We start from the raw sequence: 22,020 nt of genomic DNA, 5'->3' as shown, positions 1-22,020 counted from the left end.
CCATGAACCAGTGCTCTCTTGAGCAAGCACAAATGCAGCAGGTAGCGGCGCAGCCTTTGCCCAGCGAACCGGTTTTGGCATGTGTGGGTGATGATGGACCGTTAGTCCCATTCCAGGCCCAGAGCATGGTGGTTGCATGGCGCGGGCTGAGGAGAGTCAGCAAGTGGCTGCTGCTGGTGATGATTTATCAGGACTGATTTTACTTTTCATATGAATGTCTGGTTTGTGAAAAAACAGAAACTGTTTCCTATAAGAATTTTCGTAAAGCTCTGTGGCAGAATAAAAGTCCCCAGAAAAGGCACAAACAGCTTATGGGAAGGTGTTTGGTAAAGACACAGCTATCTGATTTTCTCACTTTCCATGTACAAAGTAATTGGGTAGGGCTTGCTGGTGTTAACCCTGGTTATTGCCACGGGACTTGCCCACCCGCGGCTCCTGGCCGCTGCAGAGCAGCGTCCTGCCCTCCTGTCATCTCATCCACTGGTGCTTCGGGTTCTTCCTTTCCCAGAATGGTAAGAGATACGATTAGATCTGTGTGCATGCTTCTAAAGAGCTGCATTTCTCGCTGAAAACCATGTTGTGGATCTGGTGGGGCAGTGTGAAATGGTTTCATTTTGAAAAAACAAAGTGTTCTGCTTAGTCGAGACTATAGAAAAACAGGTTCCTTAAGGCAGGTGTTTCCACGGGAGTTAAATGGAAATAAGGAGTCTGTTGGGAAGCCGAGCAGCCTTCCTGCAGGCTCGCCGCGGGAGGCCCCTCCGCTGTGTCGCGGCTCTTCGAGTGCTCGGTGCGCGTCAGAGAATTTAAGAGTAAAATGTTCCGCGAGTGTTTGGGGTCAATCATTTCAGGCGCCAAATAGAATAAGAGATTAAATAGTCTCTCAAAAATCTGCAGAAAACTTAAGAATGTCACAGCTGAAATTTCTGCTTTGTAACTTGAGGATAAAAGGATGTGTCAGGAAAGATTCCCCGTCCCCTCCCTGCGCCCTGAGCAGCGGGCGCTGTGCGGACTGCCCGAACTGATCTGCTCCCTCTGCATTCGCCACACCAAAGCACGTGCATTCCGATGGTCCTTTTCCCATTTGGAGCTTGTCGTTGCTGGCTTGCAGAGTCTCCTCCTGTTGAACCAGTGAATTCGGTAGGGTGCCACCACTTACGGAATCCCCCGGATTGTGCTCATCAGCTGCTGGCTGAAGGAGGAGGTTCCCGGTGCGCAAAACGCTCCAGGAAGCACTGGCTGCTTTCTGTCAGCGTGACAGACACCAAGGGGTTTGGGTTGTGCCTGACTGTGAATGCTTCTCAGCTCCAGACAAGAAGATGTACGTGTCCTGAAATGTTCGGTGCTCGAGTTATCTTTCCATCATCTGTGCTGTGAAAATCAAGTGTTTCGTTTTCAGGGGCTGTAAGAGATTACACTCTCAAACTCTTCAAGTAAACATTTCCTCCTGGGATCGTGATCTCATTCAAACTAAAAAATGTACCACAATTTATGATGTATTTTAATTACTATTCTTGGTATCACTCATTAAATTAGAAATTGATTACCAGTTTCACAGTTTCCTTGTTAGATGACAAAGTGCTTATCAAGGTGAAGCAATGCAAAACTGTTACTATTTATTCCACAATTTGGGATGATAAAAAGGCGTGCTTTTTGTTGTGCTGTTCGTGTTACAGTTGTTATTATAATGCATTGCCGATTCCCTTTTTTGTTTAAAGTTTGCTTTTCCCCATCCAAGTAAGAGTAACCATATTTTAGTATAAGAAGAGAGAAATTGGCTTTGTCTGGTTTATGCTAGCGATCTAAAAGGCATTACTGCAAACATCAAAAGTGTGTATCATTGAGCTGAGAACATCATAAGCAGTTATCCTGAAGATTTAAGAGGGTGATGCGAAGGCTCCCTATACATAAAGGTGTTTCTCAAAATCTTTTTTTCTCTCTCTAATCCACAGTGTGACAGCGAGAGTGATATTGACGATAAGGTAAGACTGAATTTTCTTCTTTCCCGTGCTTTACTTGCGTGGAAATGCCCTCAGAGTCAAAATAAGAACGAATTTGAAAACAATATTTTCCTCCAGTCATCATGTCAAATTTAAAAATACCTGTAAGTGAATGACAGAACATTGGGTCGGGTACTCTGTGATCTTCACTAGGTTTTGGTTACAGAAGAGGAGCCCCCATTAACATAATAGTCTTTCTTGATCATGACGTGAGCATTGGGTGAGACCCGAGTCGTAGCGCTGGAGCTGTCTCGGAGGGAGTCTCCTCTGACACCTTGTCAGGAGCCCATGTTTCATTGATAGTAACCTTTGAAGATGTCAATTTTGTAATCGGTTTAGAAGATGGGACAACCGGTACCTACCACAAAGGCAGTGTGGTGACTGTCAAGGAGTGTTTTGTCGTGTTGCATGCGTATTTATCACAGAGCAATGGTTTTTCTGAGCTTCTTTTGGATACAGAGGTTGGTCGTTGAAAGGTTGTAGTTGTGTGGTTTTGTATAAGGATTTATTGTTTCACCGTTGCAAGGAAACCAGGGAAGTCCCTCTACATAGCAACAGTTGCGCTACCCTTTTGAGCATCAAATATATAAAAGACGTGAGTATCTCTTGCTGACTTCTGTCTTGGCAGACCAAACTGGGTAGTCTCGGGTCAGATCTTCATCAAACTTTGATGATATTTTGGCTGTCCAGTCTCTTGCATTCATTCATGAAGGTTTCTACAGGATCAGCATTACAAGAGCGAAGACCAAGTTCAGGCAGCCGCGTCTCCGTGGCCGCGCACTCGCACAGCCGTACAGCGGGGGTAACGGGTTCAAGCTGCTTCTGGTTCAGCCTTTCTTTGTTTTCGGCGGAGTGGTGGTGTTGCTTGGGAAGCATTAAGGTTTCTTCAGCTTCTTCTTTTAGAAATCCCATCTGGTACCAAATATCCCTGGAGTATGGCAAAGGCTGCATTTTGAGATGAAGGCTTGATCAAAGAGAAACATGTAAATCGTATATGTTAAATGAAAGATACTATACATATTTTATGTTATGTATGTGTATATATGTACAAAGTAACTCCCTGAAACTGCCACAAGGCCCCCACGTTCTGTGTCTCACAGGGTGAGCCAGCAGAGCTGACGGCAGGGCTGGGGAGGGGGGAAAACCGTTCCCTAAAAGCTTAGACACCATGGGGTTAAAACATTTCTGAGACTGCCCAATCAAGGAAAGTAAAAGCAATCACTTAAAAAACTGTTTAAAGATCTGCCAGTCAAACCTCAGATGAAGTTGTAAGTGACATGTAGTTTTATTATACAGCTATGCTATTAATGATTATCTAAATTACACTGGTAGACCCAGCTAGCGGCATTACATCTGAGACTGACGTTTGTTAGATTAGGTTTGACTTCACCTTGTAGAGAAGAAATTGAAATCTGAACAGCATTGATTAGCTTTCAGAATGTGGGATCTGAGGTTACCTTCAGAGGAAGCTGCATTGTGTTTGGCTGGTAACTCACTGTCCTTTACAGCAAGTGAAAGGCTATTATAGTGTTATTTACCATTAGTATGGCATTTCTTTACATATCTATAACTGTAATTTGACCTTCCAGGCTCAAGTATTTCCAGCCACCTTCTCCTTAGGGTGACTCCACCTTAGTAATAGCATTTCTTCATAAGGAGAGCAGCACAAGATCACCATCTCTTTGTCTCTTACCTGATCTGTAGAGACACGAGACTTGACATCGGCTCTGTTAAATAGGTCTCTGGAATTAAGTCGGGTTGCTTCTCAGCAAAGATGTGCACGTGCATGTAAACTCAGCGAGGCTGAACTGAAAAGGCTTCAGACCTGTCATGGGGATAATGTGAGTGCAACGTTCCCTTCCAGTGGGGAAGACAAGGGCAGCCTGGCTCTCTCTGTCGATACCTGATGTACTGCACTCCCCTAGAAACACATCCAGTCTTTGTCTAAAACTTAACCTGGCTGATGCAACGAGGAGCTATCAAAACACTGGCATGCATATCCTGAGGGATTACACTGGGAGGTGTTTTTCCCCACTTCCATGTGTTGGCAAAGTGTATCTTCTCTGGTATCGCAGCCAGATGGAGTATTCAATGTTCTGTCTACCCGGCATCGGGCTTCCCAAATTCCCTGACAGGCCGGCGTCATTTCACAGCACTACAGAACAGTCTTGCTTTCCTGCTTGGTCAGCAAGAAGCGTCTCTCGAGGCACAACTACACGTGCTGGCGCTAATGAAGGGCAGGAATTACTGATGTACTTTGGATTTGCATAACACTTTTTGTTAGTCACAAACAGCGCATCACTGTCGTCTGTATATAACTCATGAGGAGAGCAGGCAAAAAAGAAGTTCACATACAAATACAAACTGAGTCAGTGACAGAGCTAGAAGCAAAACTGAAATTTTCCACCTCCTACTTCTCTCTCTGCACCATGCTACTAATTATCCACTACTTATTTAGTTCATAGGTATATGGGCTATTGAGCTCTTAATGTTTTAAAACATAGACGTTAGAGTAAAATCAAGGCTTTACCCTCCCTGCATCGAAGAACATAGCCACACTCCTGGCGGGTTTGGGTTTTGCCTTGTGCAGTGTTGTGCAGGACTCCAGGGGAGAAAAGCAATTGAGCGTAGTCGGATCATACATACGGTGCAGCAGAATGGAGGAGCCCTCACTTCAGCGCAAGGTGCAGTTTCGCAGCAGATCGTGAGGGTGTTTCCAAACAGCGCTGCTGTTTTAATAATCGGAGAACAGGCGCTCAAGGCGGGGGACTCGTCCATCCCGTCTGCTTTCTGAGAGCGTCTCTGGCCAAGTGCAGCATTTCACTGCTGCGTCGCTGCTGAAATCTCAAGGGAAGTAAGTGGGATGAGGCTTTCTCACACCTTTCATTCTGTCACCACACGCCTCTCGAAGAACTGCTTGGAACACCCAAAGTAATAAAGTGAGCTGTCCAGCCATTTAGCCAGGTGAGAAACTTACCAAATCGTGCATTCCCAGAGACGGAAATGCAAATCCCGTTTCTTTCAGTGTATGTGCAATGAAGGACATCGGTTTGGACGCTGCAGCTGTTAGGAGAATTGCCAGGTAGTTTGCCGAAACTGTGGAAACGATACAGTGCTTTTAGTGAGGGTGGAGGCAGGGAAAGGGAGTTAGTCTGACAATCGTATTACACTCTCTCTGTTGTGCAATAGCTGCGACGTGAGGCTCACGGTCCATAAACATTGTTACTGAAAATATATACTTCCTTTAATAGCAACAACAGCATTAACAGATAGCAATTACCCTTCATTTTCAGGAACTATAAAGTCTCCATTAATTCAAGATTTATGTAGTTATAGCATTTAGCACAGGAATAACACCACAGAGAATTGGTTTATACACATGTAATGAGAGAGCTTATGGCATACTTTAGTGAACATTAACATAATAGAGTAATATAAACCATCAACAGTTCCACTTATTGTCTCTTACCTGCTTCAGCATCACTGTGAAAAGTGGCTAGCAGCTTGGTAATGTGCTCCATTAAATGGTGTTCTGCAGAAAGCCAAAAGTCAACTTGTGTAAAACAAGGGAATGAGTAATCTCTGCTCGTTATTCCAAAGCGTTGCTCTCATTTTTCAATAACAGTGTTCAAGATTGCATTACAAAGAAGCCTGTTTCTTTCTTTAAAAGTAATTCAGTGTTCATGTTTTTTCAGTCTTGGACTTGTGTCTGCTGTGTGCAAAATTGTGGGTTGTCAGCTTAATTGCATGGCCCCACAGTGTAAGTGAGCTCTTTAAATCAGGGGTTAGATGTCAGACATTCCTTCATTTGATGTGGTGCTAAGTTAGATGTACAAAAAATGACACTATATAGCTAAGTTGAATTGGTATTTACCATATATTTGTTCTGTAGTTTGTGGTTTAGCTATAGCAAGCAATCTTGGAGACTGGTAAAGCTGTATTCAGGGTGGAAGCAAAAAGTTTTCAAGTCAGGTTTCTAAACCAGTGTTTTCACACCGCTTTCTGCAACAGCACAGCGAGTTTGTTAGGCCCTGCTTGCGGCAGAGTGAGCTCGGCCTGGCCAGGCTGTTGTACGCTGATTCCTGAGCCCCGTAGGTGTGTGGCCCACGGTGCCGCGCATGAGCGGGTGCAGTTCAGCACCCGATGGACGGGAGCAGAGCGGCACCGCAGGGGTGCAGTTCAGCACCCGATGGGCGGGAGCAGAGCGGCACCGCAGGGGTGCAGTTCAGCACCCGATGGGCGGGAGCAGAGCGGCACCGCAGGGGTGCAGTTGAGGGGTGCAGTTCAGCACCCGATGGGCGGGAGCAGAGCGGCACCGCAGGGGTGCAGTTGAGGGGTGCAGTTCAGCACCCGATGGGCGGGAGCAGAGCAGCACCGCAGGGGTGCAGTTGAGGGGTGCAGTTCAGCACCCGATGGGCGGGAGCAGAGCGGCACCGCAGGGGTGCAGTTGAGGGGTGCAGTTCAGCACCTGATGGACGGGAGCAGAGCAGCACCGCAGGGGTGCAGTTCAGGGGTGCAGTTCAGCACCCGATGGGCGGGAGCAGAGCGGCACCGCAGGGGTGCAGTTCAGGGGTGCAGTTCAGCACCCGATGGGCGGGAGCAGAGTGGCACCGCAGGGGTGCAGTTGAGGGGTGCAGTTCAGCACCCGATGGACGGGAGCAGAGCAGCACCGCAGGGGTGCAGTTCAGCACCCGATGGACGGGAGCAGAGCAGCACCGCAGGGGTGCAGTTCAGCACCCGATGGGCGGGAGCAGAGCGGCACCGCAGGGGTGCAGTTGAGGGGTGCAGTTCAGCACCCGATGGACGGGAGCAGAGCGGCATGGCATGGCTGTGGCTGCTCCACCACGGGCTGCGCCGGAGGCTTCTTTCCCCCTGCTCCTCATATCTCATCTAGCAATGGAAAGAGGTGGGATCCACCTGTAAATCTCTTGTTTCCATGAAGCTGGAAGTTTAGTTCCAGGCATGTCCCTAGCTCTCTGTTTTCTCTATTTTCTCCCTAGTCCGGTTCCCCATCCATGAGCATTGTCATATCTTACCAGGGACCTTGTGAAGAAGCTTTTAAGATCTGAGGCAACAGGGAAGAGAGCAATCTTGTACAGCTGTCTGCCTGCATCAAGAAACCCCATTAAATGTAGCCATAAATCCAAAGGGCTACCTGTGCAAAGGCAGTAACTCCCTGGGAGGTGATCAGATAGAACATGACATAGCAGGCAGGTGACAGGAATTGACAATTGAGTTAGGCAATTCATTTAATTAAATTGAATGATTTAATTAACCATAAAGATGCCAAGAAGATGGGAGTTTTGGAGGATGCATGCTCCAGTAGCTGCAACTGCAGGCACTTACTTGGCCTGAGAAGTTTCTCATTCCTGTATTCCAGAGCTGTTTTAGCAGGTTAAATAGCACAGCAGTGCACAGCGTGCAGCGCTGGCTGTCCTGTGCAGATGTAACAGGTATCAGAAGCTTGATCATCTCCACATCTCCAAAGAGTCTTCGGCTCTTTGATGGGTCAGATTGAGATATCTCAAGCCCACACAAAAGACCTGGTTTCCAAACCATACAGACCAACTCACGGCCTCTCTTTCCTTGGCCTTTCCCGCACCTGTGTCAAAATCAGTTGGAGATCTTTGCCTAAATCTTTGGCAGCAGCTGACTTAATTTGTGGTTTACTACTCCTGACAGTTTATTGGGGAAGCAAAGCGCGCCTTCATCTCCAATAATAAACAGCCCACCCGCCGACACTTTGACAGACTTAATGGTTTTTTATACAAAAATGGACAGACTTAATGTTTCGACTGTAGCGATCATCTGTCCTGATCTCCTTAATGAAATTAGATTAAGTGCACCTGGGAAAATGCTGAGACGGCACATTGCCTTCATCACCTTCCTTAATTTAAAACCAATTTGCGGGGAAAATATCCTCTGAAGCCGAGGGAGGCAGAGAGAAGGGGGAGGGAAGGGGATTTTAAAGTCTGTCTGGATAGCTACTGGCAGTTTTAATTCCTTTCCCTGCTGGTAATGTGAAATATTAACAACCGTCAGAACTGAGAGTTTAAAGACTTGCTAACCTTCTTGCCTTTCTTAGGGGAAAAAGAAGCAAAACAAAACCTTTCCCATCAAGATCGCACACAGGGACAAAGCGCGGCACACGCTGGGGCTCAGAGGTGGCGCTGGGCCGGGAACAGACCTCTGAAATAAGAGAGGTTTTTCTTCCGAGAGCTGGGCTGTGTTTCCTAGACGCATTGTGACCGCTAGATGTTGGTGGTGCTTACTGTCTGCTGCTGCCTTGATAATCATTTAGTTGTGCAGAAAGAGAGTAATTAGCCCACGTAGTTGTGAAGTCAGCTGCAATATATACAATATAACGTGACCTGAAAATGATTACAAATGTTCCTTGGGCTCGTTCTGAAGAGAGCAAGAAACATGTCTTTTTAATTAAAAATAGCGTGTTGCAAAGAATACCCGTATTTTATTTTCCATGAAGGATGATTCCTGTTCTCCCAGACTGATTCCACTGATTGGAAACACAATCACAGCACAGGGTGTTCCAGCGGCGAGGTGGCCGGAGAGCACAGTGGTCTGCGACAGGCTGCAAAGTCTCTTTATAGCAGTTTTTAGTGTTTACAGCCGTTGCCGTTTGGACTATTACAGTCCAAGCTCAGCAGTGCTGTTGGGTGCTCCATCTCCTGCCTCAGATCTCAGTGCTGCTGGAACAGAAGTATTCGTGCTGGAGATGGGTGGGTCCTGCTGCTTGGAGGTGCTTTTCTTCATTTGCTTGGAGTCAGCTTTGTTCTTCGCGAAAGCTTTCACAGCCCGGGTTCTGCAGAGGTGTCACCTCGTGTCACCTGGTGTCGGGAGCACCCTGAACCCGCACCAGAAAGGGAAGCGCCGTGGAACTTGGTGCTCTAGAAAGGTCTTGCAGCAGGCTTGGGGTTTGTTATGGTAACCAGTGCACAATCACTCGTATTCCTTCAGCTGCTGGTGATCACCTCTCAGAACCTCGGTCGTGGTGACCTTTGAAGAAATGTCGTTCGGAACACCCATGCTGAAACTCTCAGTTAAATTATATTTATTAGTGAAGATAGGGCCCGATTTTCAAAAGCCCTGCTCACCCTAATCAAAGTCAGCAGTGTCTGTGGATGCCCCGTGCACCCCAGAATCCGTTGAGCCATCTTCCTGCACTTGACTGGTCCTGTCACTGGCACTCCTTGTGTAAGTGGGAGTTTGCATGAGCAGCCCGATTGCTGTCAATGAATAATTTAAATGATTTAAGCCTCATACATGCTGCTTAATAATGAGAGAAATCAGCCCCATATGTCCTTGTCCATAAATACTAGAAGATGGGGACAAGTCACTTTTAAATGGGATTCATTTATTTTTAAATGGAATCATGATAAGTGTTTTAAAGGTAATCAAGCATGTGTAGCTATCCTGAATATTATAAATATAAAAGAGCATTAGCCTAAAATTGAAGGCGATCCCATTCATCTATAAACTGAGCTAAAACTATCATGCGAGGATAAAAGTGCAGAGTAGCCTTTGATAACTGACGAAGATTTTAAAGCGTCTGTTCTTTTTATCCATTGCCACAAAGGCGGCTGGAGTGACCAGTGTGTGTGAAGCGTGTCACGGTGTGCTGTGCACCCTCGGATGCAGGCTCCTGAGTGGCTGCGGTCACTTTCCCGCGTTTCAGTCTTTAGATAACCTCACCCCACCCGCAGCAGGTGAAACTGCAGAAAGTAGAGTTTCTTGTATCATGGTTATTGAGCTTGTCCCCAAAAAAAGACATTGTATAGCCCACCAAAAAGTCTTCCTCCCATCCTTGTAATTTTAGTCCCCCTTTTTTGTGAAATGTGAGTTTCTTGCCCTGTTTTTCAAGATCCTGCACCACACTACCGTGTCCCACCTGTGGTTTCGTCTGGCGGCGTCACCGGTCGCTCTGCGTGCTGGTCTGCGCTGCAGGCCGCCCGGGGCTCCGGGCCGGGGGCTGTTCCCCACGCAGCCTGCCAGGCCCACGCGCGGGTGGCTGCGCTTAGGGAGCTTGGATTACCGCAAATGGCGCGTTTTAGGGCCTGAGACAGAGAGTGGCCTCCCGTAGAGGAGATGACTAAATAGCTCATGGTCACTCCTGAAGTACCAAAAACATACAGAAACTATTTGTGAGTATGTTTCATGCAAAATTTGTTAGGAAACTGAATAAGCATCGTTATTAGCATTTTCCACTGAACAAACTGAGGCTCGGAGAAAACACGGTTTGCCTGTGGTCCCGCAGTGGATCAATTGGATGTGCTGTGGGACAAAACTTGCTGGTGTTCCTGTCAGCTCTGTGCTCTACGCCCTCGCTGTGTGAGTCTGGATGGCGCAGTGCGCTGCCTCGGCCAAAACCAGCTCCTGCCCCGTGACCGTCTCTGCTGGTGACGGACGATTCCTGAAAAACTAACTACCTTTAGCTGAGCTGGAATATGTTTTGGTTTTGCTTTGTTAAGAGGTCATAAAGCTTTACGTATTACATTCAAAGTCTTATTCTTTCTAAGACATCAGAGTCTGTTTTCATAACTTCATTGCTGAAGTGTCTCTAAAGGTAGTGGAGTATCAAGATGTTTCTTGGATGGCTGTTTCCTTCGAACTCTTAACACACAGAAACGATTTGTGCAACAGCAACAAATTAAAAAGTGATTCTGGAAAGGGAGAGCAAGGCTGGAGGAAGTGACAGCTTCTCCGTGTGTATGGCTGTTCTTAGTTATCCCAGCCTTTTGGAGTGTCCGCAACTCTGACGTTGTTTCTGCTTCGTACATCATCGCCAAGAGCCATCAGCAGCCCAGACATCAGAAATTGGCTCGCAGCCGGACAATAGGTGATGATGTACGGTGTAAACCAGACGGAAGGGCAAGTCCAAAAAGGACGGTTTCCAGCCATCTTATGAGGTTCAAAAGTTAGTACGTCCCATCTCCCTGGCAAGTCTGCAGCATCGCTGGTGTTGAATCGATTTGTCTGTGCTGCTGGTTTGCAGTGCTGGGGAAGTAAAGGATGCAGAAGTAAGTACAGTTCTTACAGTTTCCAACTGCAATTCGTGGCTGTTCAGCTGAATAGATTCTGTATAACAGCCGTGCGTGAAAACTTTTCAAACAGGCCTGTAAACCCCTGTGTTCATTAGACCCATCCTGGGTGTTAATTTCCAGCTTTCCTCCTCCCTCTGTGCCCTGTGTCCTTTCGCCTTCCCTTTTGACCTGTGGTTGCCTTGCAAATCAGATCTGTTCAGTGCAGAGAACCAACACAAGATGGATGCAGTGGAGGTGCAAAAGCGGGTATTGTTACTTACCTCTCAAGGCAGCACGCTTCTCCCCTCTGTTCAGCAGAAAGACCAAGTAATGCTCAGCTCTAATTGCGTACCTGAGTCTGCCCCGCACCAGTTCAAACACGTGCTGAGGGACGGCGGGTCGCGTGCGCCCCAGCGCTCTGCTAAAATGAGGCCTCGGTTTTCCCCGCTCCCAGACAGGCAAACCCACCCGCGGGGGGTGCTCTGGGCTCCGGGGGCAGGGACACAAGGAACCGGGTCTTGGGGCCGATGGCCGAAACTCGCTGCTCCCTGCCCTTTGCTTGTGGCCGTGTCTCAGGCGTGTACCTTAGGCGAAATTCCCATTCATCGTTTCACTGCAAAGAGCAAACATTTGGGGGGCAAAATAACTCTGCGGCGAGAATCGGATAATGTAGTTCAAGTCCATGCCCTAATTCCTCTGATGATGTTGTTTAAAACATTATTTTCTCATTACCCTTTGTGAGCTGAGCTTCAGAGCTCTCCATTAAAAATAACAGCAGTGACTTGAATTAAATAGTTGGAAATAGTTTCTTCTCTCAGCCGTGTTCCACAGCAAAACCTGGGGAGCCGAGGAGGGTCCCGGCCCCATCGGGAGCAGCTCCGTGGGCGCCCCGCGGCCCGCCGCTCTGCAGACTGGGCCGTGGGCCCCGCGCGGGGCCTGCGGGGCGCGGCCAGCGGGCTCGGGCACGGCTGCCGGCCAGGTTCTGGGTTGTTTGACAGCCCCCAGAACAGTAACTGCTGGTCTGACTCTCCTGATGAGTCTGACGAAGCCTGCCAGTCGGGAGGACCGGCCAGGCAGGAAACCACTGCTATTCTGGCTTGTTTTTCCTTAAGGGTTGTGATAGTATTTGCAATAATTTCTCCTTTATTAAGTTTGGCATTTCAAAATAATTCACTGCTGCAATGTGAACATTTTCCACATCAACAATAAGTCTATTACAGAGAAATTTACAAAAACAAAATGACTTCATATTGCTTGCAGATGTATTCTGTAAAAATAATTGTTTTTCACTGGATTTTAATGTTTCTAGGCCTTTGTAAACATAATGCCTAAATACTTTTATTCAATAAACGGGTCCCATTCAGTAATTGCTTGCACATTTGAAGTCCAGTAAATAAGGAGCAGATTTTCACCAAAACCTGTGTATCGTTTAAGCTGCTTAGGTCACAGCCCCGGGGCAGAAAAGAACTGGTGAGAAACTTGTGTTTGCAGGAGTGGAGAACTGCGACTTCAGAAACCGAGACAAATAAGCCCCATTTCTCTTTAATTAGTGGGTTCCTGCTTATGGGCCAGGCTTGCTTTATTCTGGGTTCAGTAAGGCTGGGAATTCAAAGGAGGCTGGAGATGTTAAGCATTCTGTTCTCTGGACTTTCTTTACAGTCTGGGGATACCGAACTCCTTCAGGCTCCATTGGAAATCCCATCACACAAACCCGTATTTTTTTCCTTGAACGCATTGTTTTCAGGTTGGAACCGTCATTGTGCATAGAGCAAACACATGCACAAATGTGGAGGCAAAACTGCGGCTGATGTCACTAATTGTGTGCTTTGGTTTTATGTGTATTAGGTTTAGTATGTACTAATTTTTAAAAGCCAGCAGTACGGGAGACCTCATTGAAGCTCTAGGAAGCATCTTGTGGTCTTAAGCTTGGGCAAAATGTCAACTTAAAACAAAAAAGGCAGTGCATGAATAATTGGATATTGCTTGTCATGCAAGAAAAATAACTTACAAAGCAAAGTAGAATCCAGAAATAAAATTGAAATGAAAACAAAAACAAACAAGAACCACATGTATTTTAATTCCTGTGTGAGACGTGTGGTGGAGTCCTTAAGTCAACCAGCTTACAGACTGCGTTGATGAGCTCTCCCGTGCCTTAAGAAAGTTAATTCCAAGTGAAGTGTTCTCTGTGGTGGTTTATTTTCCTCTACAGATATTTTGCAAAGCACAGAGACCTTTTAATGGAATAGAGGAAGGCAAAATATCTCAGACAAGGTGGTTTAAAAGATAATGTGGAGTTTTTCCTTGGACTTCAGTACCTTCTGTTCTCCAGACCCCGTGTTCTCACGGGTGAAACTCTGGCATGCCTGAAGGCAGTAATAAAACTCTCTTTAATTTAAATATGACTGAGATTTCAACTAGTATCAGCGGGAATACATCTCCCTTCCCTCTTAACATGGAAGTACAGGTAAATAGTGGCAAAGTAACCTTTTTGTTGGGTAAAGAGGTGGGTGCAGGCAATGGGCTGTCACTTCTCGTGGCACGAAGAGTGTGGGAGACACAGCGGGTCACACTGGCCCCGTTCCAGGTGACAAGTCATGAAAAGCAAACCCTCTGAGAAAAAAGCAGCTTTGTATCTCTCCGCCCTTAATCTTTTGCTCATGTGCATGACAGTGTGCTTAGCTGCCTCCACAGGTCATCCCAGCTAGCTTGCTCTGGGTCTCATTCCTTCTCCTTTCCCCCCTCCTATCCAAAGAACAACAACTCTTAAAGCCCCATAAAGCTTTGCAGCTGTTTTCGCACATAATTAAATCGTCCTAGGTAATCCTTGCCTGGTGGCCTTCTGTGCTCCGGTGGGGGAATGGCATTGGAGCCGCCGCCGTGATTTGATTCCTGGGATTCCTGTGCAGATCAGCTGCTCCTCGCAGGCAGCTGAGACGTGTCCAGGGCTGCGGACGGGCGGGCTGTGCTCGGACGGAGTCCGTGTCGCGGCACACCCTGCAGCCCGTGGCACCTTCGGGCCCGGAGGAGGCAGATGGTAGTTCCTCCTTCTGGAGAGGCTGCCTGGGCTGGGCAGGGGTTGGTGTGGATCTGTGGCCCGGGGAGCGCTGGGAGCAGGACGCTGGGGCACGGCAGGGCGAAGGGCGTGAAGCTAGACAGCTCCACACGGGCCCGAAGGTGTAACAGTACTTGTGTTCAGTTAGAAGAGAGGCGTGTAAAACTGGACAGACTTGGTCAGAAGCATGACAAAAACTCTGCCCAAGTTACTACAAGTGCTATTGCGTTTCCTCTACCTGTAGCTGATCAAAAGCTTTAGCTAATGAAACAAGCTTTTTGTGTTTTGCAGTGTTGTGTTTTGCATAGGGAGTTGTGTCTATTTGAAGCGAACCCTGCCTGGATACCTGTTTCTCACTAATGCAGCACAATTAACTGGTTTGCAGACTTCACTGGGGTGTTAAGCAGCAGTGATTACCAAGTTATTAATACTTGTGTTGCACAAGAAGGGCCTGAAGTGTTTTGGGAAGCACAGGCTGACAGACTGACTGTCCCTCAAAATTTTGGCTCCTGTACAAACTTATGGGCCACGTAGCATAACAGTGCCAAAAAAAAGAGAAAAGCCTATTGTTTAAATGAGAAATGTTGCCTGCAAACCTCTGTACAGGTGATCCTTCGCACTTAGAAACTCCCTGACTGGTTTTGGTTTTATCATTTTCACATAGGCATAAATGTGTCTGCTCTTACACCCACGTGCCTTCCTCTCTTGTGCCCCAGCTTTTGGGTCTTACTTTATCAGCACAGTGTGAAAAACATTGAAAAGAAAGAAATAAAGGGTGTTCAGAAGCGACCCTTGAGCACCAAGAGCTGCAGGTGTGTTGGGGAGCCTGCAGAGGCTGCAGCATGTTTTAGAGCAGGAGGGAACTGGGAAGCGTTCTTTACTCCAGGAAGATCCGTGTCACAAACAGGGACATGCCAAAGCCTTTTTTTCTCGCTGGGTAATCTCTCCAGGGAATTCTGTGTGCTGAGTATTGCCATGATACATGCTCTTTATGATGTTTCTCAGAACACGCCCTGTCTGCTGGAAGCGCTTCCCTGCACTCATTATCTAATCTCCATCATCAGAGGTCAGTGGATACAGGCCAGGGTCCTCCCTCTGCATATTTCCAAGCAAATCCTTGCACCCCTTGAAAGAGCCTGTTTCGAGTGGACTGTAAACCGGGATTTGCCTCGCACACGGGCTAGGAATCCAAGTTCTTCCGAGTTTTTTTTGTGCGTCTACTTGCAAGATATTCCTGAACCCTCGTTGCAGAAGAGGCTGTGGCTTAGATGCTTTGATAGTCAGTCACTTTGTCATTGATTTCCAAGGAAGGCTGTGTTGGGTTATGCTGGAAATCACCCTTGTATTATTTACTGTGTCAAAGCCCCAGGAGCTCCAGCCAAGGACCATATCCACACTGGGCTACGTACTTGACAAAAAGGCCGACTCCAGGGAAACAGCACGAAAGGATGCGTGTGCTCTAAAGAGGTCCCGTAAGACAACGTGGTCAGCAGTGGCCTCGCCATACCGAGAGGTTTGGCTGCAGTCAGCGGCGTTGCTTGAAGGAGAATTTTGAGGAGAGTAGTGCGGCAGGTCTGTAGGTGAGGTGGGAGCTGGGCCCAGGGGTGCGGGCGGCCTGCGAGGAGGCGCCGTGCAAGAAGTGGGCGCAGGAGACCGGTCTCAACCTGTTCAGGTCGTTGCTCTCCAAACAACTGGAGAATAATGAGAGCAGGGGAGATGCAAAGGAGATGCAGTGTTTTGTTCAGTGGCTGTGTTTCGCAATAACCGCTGTTATTAGAGGAGCGGGTGTTTGCATCGTAAGGAAAACACCCTGGTGATAGGCTGTCCTTGTAGTCTGACTAGACATAAATGCATGGAGAAAGGTCACATCAGAGTAATTGGATTACCTAATAAATAGCTGGATGTGGGTCTGTTACAGACAGGGAAAGCTTGCAGAGCCTCCTACTTCTTTAATTGCAGCTTTATCCGGTTGGTAGGAATGGGGAGGTGTCGGGCAATGACATTTACAATAGCAGGTTCAGGGGATTGCTCATGAATCAGTGCTTCAGTGCTCCCCTGCTCCAGTCTGTGCCGCGTAGTGAGAGCTTTCATGAGTATTTTGTTTGTTCCTGTGATTTATTCCCAGCGTTCTTCTGAAGCTGCCAAGGCAAGGTCGAAGATGCTGGTGTCTCAGTGTGGTTTTGTAAGTGTGAAGTTCAGAGTTATTTTCTAAAAGTGAGCCGAGTATGGAAAATCTTGTCCGATCTCAGCACAGTGTTTTCATGCCGTGCGCAGCTGACTCCATGCTCTGCTAGAAGCTTCTCACTGACAAGTTTTAGTGTCATCCTGCTTACACAAATTATCCTTGTTTATTTTGGGGGAGCTTGAAAGACGTGTTCTTCTTGTTCTTCTCAAAGTCACAAAACACAGAGGTTCTTCCCACCCTCCTGTAAACAGGACAGGAAGGAAAACCAGATGTTAAGGTTGTCTTAAAATTTATACCACGAGGCTCTGCTTCCCTGTGCTTACAATCTGGCCAGACTTTGTCACTGCAAGTTTCATTGCTGGGCGTCTTCTTCAGACTGAATTATTTGGGTGAGGTTCAGCTGAAACGCTTCAGGACTGGGTGCTTCTCCTCTTCTTTCTCCTCCTCGCTACCGGCAAAGTGCGGGCGCAGAGAAGCCGGTAGGTGGGAGAAGCCCGTCCGCTGGCGCTCACAGCGTGTCCCGCTGGCATCCAGCAGCGAGGAGGCCGGCCGACGCTGCAGGGCGGGGACGTGGCCCCTGTGCTGACGGGAACCAGCGCCCGTGAGCGGCTGCAGGGGCCGAGGAAATCGAGGAGCCAGGTTCTGAAAACAGAGAGGCTTTCACTACACAGCTAAAGCACGCATGCAAAGGAGAGCTAAATCAGGGTTGTGTGGACCACCCTAAGTATTTTTGCCCAGCGCTTTCCTAAATCCTTTATTTTGCATCTTTAGGGATTTATTTTTTCATGCCTGGTTGTATGGCATGTGAAGTGGGTGAGACTGCATAAAAAGTAGTGTTAAGTTTTGTGTGAGCCAAAGAGCCACCCTAAAGCGAGAAGAAAGTGTTTATCAAATGCCTGTGTATGTTTTAGGGTGCAACCGGACGTTCTCTGTGTGCGAAACTTGGACAGAAGCACAGGTTAGCAAAGCCTTCTCTCCCCTTGTGCTGCTGCATCAGCCTTTCAGACATCAGGTCCTACAAACCATTGGTTTTTGTTAACAAGGTTTGCCAAGCTTGTCCCTGGCTGTAAACCTTTATTTCCTATAATTTAAACAAATGATGCATTTCAGAAGTGACCCAGTTCTTTAAAATAAAGATCTCTTTCTGCTAGCTGACTAAATGGAAGCCTGGTTTATCTGTACTGCTGCCTTTCCCAAGGCCTCCTGCATGGCCCGTAATGCCGCATCCGGGTCTCTCAGATTTTCTCTGAATGCTTTTACAACTTGAAACTGGAGAAGGAGTTTGAGTAAGTTTTCAAACCACCTGAATTTGAGTGGGTTGGGAAAAAGGAAAGCGGTTTTTTCAGGAGTGACGCTGCTTTCCAGGAGAGTGGGGCATGTGTCTGAGCTCACCTCGGCTTTGTGTCCGTGCCAGGGTACTCCGAAAAACGGATGGAAGTCAACTAAAATGATAAAGCGGGAGCCAAGTGAGAGAATATCCGCATAGGGCTTGCCTTCTGAGCATAAGTGACTTCTCACTGCTGAACTGGGCTGTAAAGATCTGAAGGGTTTTTTATGTCGTAGAACTATTTTAACTCATCTGCCTTGTCTTTGAACCTTTCCTCGCCTTCTCTTGCCTTTCTTCACTGTTCCGGTAGTGTGGGTATCACGGTGCTAGTCTGAAGTTCAGAAATCTCCTTCTGTTGCCTCTAGTTAACATTCTCGCTTCTGTGTAACCTGTCTAACTTGCTGTCTGATGACTCACTAAGCAATTGTTTTTAATTAGCAAGCTAATGACTAGTCTGCAATACAGGGATTTAAATTAAAAAAAAAAAAAGAAGCTTCATTCAGTTTCTGGAAAGTGTAGGTTAATTTATGTACCATACTGCTTGTAAACTTCTTGAGTATATTTATTAAAGCAGGGGAGTTTCGTAAGTGGCAGCCCCTTGTCTGGCACTGCCGTGTCTTTGGTAAGCAGGGAGAAAGAAGATGATGTTTGCTTTTGTTTGAAAAATCCCAGGTTGGGCAAATTGTTGGCCAGAACAGAGAGTTCATCAGCTAGCTGTGGTCGGCAGGGACGATCCAGAGGCCTCGGGCACCTGCGCAAGAAAAGCTGCAGAACCTGTTGTTGGAATGAGTGACATGCGGGGACTCCACCAAAACTCTCCTTAGATTTCAGCATAAGTGAAAACAAATGTTCTGCTGTAAACATCCCCCAGGTGGATACGTTCATTCTCTTCACAGCTTTGAAACAGGCTGCGGGCTGGAGAGGCTCCCTGGAGAGGGCACTCGCTGCTCCGAGCCAAAGGTCAGGGTCGGGTCACTCTGCTCCATTTGAAATTTGGCACCTCGGTACATATGGCAACTGCATCATCCCAGGGGCTAATTTGCCAAATCAGATCGCATCCTCTTTCGCTGCTGTGTGCCAAGCTCTTAACTCAGTCTTCTCCCTGCAAAGCTGAATGTCAGACATGCGGGACCTGCCTCTAACACCAGCCACCGTGAGCAGCTGAGCTCTCTGGAAGAAAACCAGAGCACACCTACCTGATAATAAGAACAGCATTTACATAGTGCTTTTGATTTCAAAACTTTATTAAGCATCAAAGGCAAAGTTGTGCTTGACCCCTGGAGGCATTTACAAGGAGCTCTCTCCCTTGCTAATGCACGACCGCGGTGGCATGAGGGGATGGCAGTCGCGTTCCCGGCGCGGGCCGGCGGGACCCTGGCGCGCGGGCTCTCCGGGGAAGCCGGCGCCGCGCGGGAGCTCCCCGAGAGCTCGCGATCAAAGCACAGATGCGCGGGAGGAGGAAGCAGGGACGCTGGAGAAGGTAAATGGCAAGAGAAGAGGCACCCCAGTGCGCGCGCGTAGCTGAGTGCAGAATCCACGATGCTCTCAGCCGTATCGCACAAGTCAGTCGGGTTATTGCAAAGCCCCACGTGGGATGCCATGGTCACCTTTACACTACAGGTTGTAGCAGCTTAATTAGGTTGGTCTGGGGTAGGGAGAGATGGCAAAAACCCTTTCTGCACATACAATTATGCTGAGAAACTAGTTTTTCCCAGTACAGCTTTGCTTTGGTAGGTTTTGTTACTGGGATGAGTTGCATGTGGTGTTCCGCTGACACGGGTATTGGTACACGTGTTGCTAACAGCTCCTAAACCTCCATGTTCTTTGATGTTCTTTCTTAAAGACGGAAGAAGTGAGGCATGGAAATGAAACAATGAAAAGAACTGTGGCGAGTTTCTGACAGTGATCGGACTGAGATTTAGGATGTTTTTATTCCTGCTCCCGTACCCAAACAGCTATAAAAGGCGTCTCTGTTGTGCCAGTCGTCCGGGTGCGCTCGCTTGTGCAAGGGCTGGGGCAGGGCGGCCGCCGGGAGGGCAGAGGAGATGCTGAGATAGAGAGGGAGACTTTGGCGAACCCGGAAGGTGCTGGAGGCTTCAGATTGCTTCAGTTAGTGGAAGTCAGCGTGTACCTCCTTCCCTGCCTGCCTACCTTTGATGTTTCTTGAAGGTGTAATGCTAGAAACAGATTTAATCACGATACAAAATACCTGGGAAATGCAGTCTGTAGCTTTTATGATTCTCCTCTGAAAAGGACCTTGGAGATTTTAGCTTCTCTTTTCTTCTGGCCTTGGAGATAGACATGTTCATATAACCCATCATTTGTATCGGTAACGTGCTTGCTGCCAAGATCCGCGTTTCCCGATACAACATCTAAGCGTTGTAGCTCTGAGGGTTTTTCGATTCCGAGGGTTGTTTTCTCTGCAGACGCTGGGTGTGAGCGCTGGTTCTGGGGAGCGTGTTCCCCGCCAGATCATGGTGCGCACACCTTTCCCTCCGCTGCCGAGCGGTCAGCTGGCCTGATCTCTGCTGCTCCCCTCTGCCTGCGCTCTTTTTTCCTCCCCTTGTTCTCATTTTTTAACATGGCAGAAGGCTCGTGTGTTTAACCTTTAGAGGCGTTCCTGCCGGTCTCTGTTCCCTTGCCAAGAGGACAGGGATGTTTCTGAGCGATGAAGTCTGGGAGCGGGGTGGGACTTCAGAAGCTTGTGTTATGTGCCACAGCATCCCCGCCGCAGTCGTGCACTTAGGAAAGATCGGCTTGTGCTGGGAGTGCCTGAAGCCTCCTAGCAGCAGACAGAAGTGCCTCTCAGAACAACAGCTGACTAAATACCTGTTGGTGGTGTGCCGTGTTCCAAAGTCAGTGCGGAATTTTTAGCCCATCAAGCTACTGGGATCAAATGTGGGCCATGTATTACCCTAATAAACTAAAAACCAAGCCAAAATGTTTTGCAGAAATGAGTCTCTGCTCTTTGCTGATGCGCAGCCTGTGCTGGTGGGCGCAGCTGCCGGATTCTCGCAGCCCGTCCCTGCTCTCCCTGCTGCCGTTGTTACACTGGTGCAATTTCAGTTACATCGGTGGAGCGCTTCCAGATCGATACCAGCAGTTTGGCAAACCCCCGACGTTTAGAAATCACCAGTCAGGCTCCAGAAAGTAGTGTGATTTTTCTTACAAGTCATTATTGAGAACAACACATTGAATTAGGAGTATTTTAATCTACCTCTTAAAGTTTCTGCTGATGGGTGCTCTTTGGATCTTTTTAATATATCTGTGAGGTCTGGGAGATTAGTGTTCGGTTGCCAGCACAGGACTCCCTTAACTCTTAAACTTGGAACCTGGAACTTTTAAAGCAGAACTTTTATCAGTGTTCCTCTTGCCGCCTGTCTGGGCAGCACTTGAGGGAAGTCTCTTTGCGGGCCCAGGCTCTAAGCATTTACATGTATATAAAATGCAGTAATTATCAACACAATCAACCACATTTTAATCAACATAATAATCAATGTAATAGTCATCAATATTTCATATTAGAATCTGGAGTGTTGTCAGCATTGCATCTTGGTAAGAACAGAGTGCCATTGATTCACCTCTGACAAAATTTCACCAAGTCTATAGGCAGAACACAGAACTTCCTACCTGACTTTGGTTTCAGCTTGAAACCACGATAGCGAGAAGGTAGGCGCGTGTTGGAGCTGCCGTGAGCCAATACTTTGTGCTGAGCGCTGGACTAGTTAAACTGCTCAGCAGGAAAGCCTGCGTGTGTATGCACTTGCACAGGTGTAAACAAAACTTCTCATATACATATAGGAAGCCAGCCAGCTACTCAGTGATGACGGGTTTGCCTTTCTGCTGCCCATGCCTGTGCCTCTTATCATTGATTTGGAAAGTTAACGAAAACAAGCTTGGTGCAAGGCGAAGCACCCAGCAGAGCAGCCGCCAGTGCTGCAGGAGTTGCTTCCTGCCTGCGTACAGCTAACGGCTCTTACAGCAGCGGCTGCGGGAGCAGCGATCGCTGGTGATCGGGAGGGACGGCTGCCCGGGGTGCAGAGAAGCCAGCGTGCCCCACCTTGTACCGAGGGACGTGTGAAAGCCATCGGGTTTTTAAATCATTTCAAAAAATGAGTGTTTCCACCTCGCCTTCGTCTGCCGCATCCACGCCGGCAGGTCTGGGTGGGCTCATTTCGCTGGGTGGCTGCTTTGAGAGGCGCCACGTGGAGGAAAAGTCGGGTCTGGTGTGCTTGTGCACAAAGGCCACCTGTGTTGCTTAAAAAGAGTGAGCAAATGTATTTTGGAAATGAAAGATGAACCGATGATGGTGTTTCTGCTCAGTGTACAGCATGGGCTGTGGGAACTGTAGTTAAATATGCCCAGTGACTGAGGGCACCAACTTGATAATGGCTGAGTGGCCTTATCTACACAGGTTATTG

The 22,020-nt window shown here is 47.8% G+C and overlaps 1 protein-coding gene across 33 annotated transcripts in view; it reads left to right on the top strand.

Moving 5' to 3' along the window:
* Positions 1 to 22,020, top strand: part of FBRSL1 (fibrosin like 1) — a 463,266-nt gene that overhangs the window by 292,913 nt on the left and 148,333 nt on the right. For 29 of the 33 annotated variants that reach the window (XM_065033313.1, XM_065033306.1, XM_065033311.1 and 26 more), the window contains one exon: positions 1,950 to 1,979. The exons of the other annotated variants lie outside the window; for them this stretch is intronic. In XM_065033313.1, the coding sequence (XP_064889385.1) occupies positions 1,950 to 1,979 (30 nt within the window). The remainder of the gene's footprint in view (positions 1 to 1,949; positions 1,980 to 22,020) is intronic. 33 annotated transcript variants of the gene reach the window in all.

This window comes from Columba livia, chromosome 17 (genome assembly GCF_036013475.1).
Source record: "Columba livia isolate bColLiv1 breed racing homer chromosome 17, bColLiv1.pat.W.v2, whole genome shotgun sequence".
Classification (NCBI taxonomy): domain Eukaryota; kingdom Metazoa; phylum Chordata; class Aves; order Columbiformes; family Columbidae; genus Columba; species Columba livia.
The sequence above is the reverse complement of the archived record's forward strand: the minus strand, read 5'-3'. Positions and strand labels throughout refer to the sequence as shown.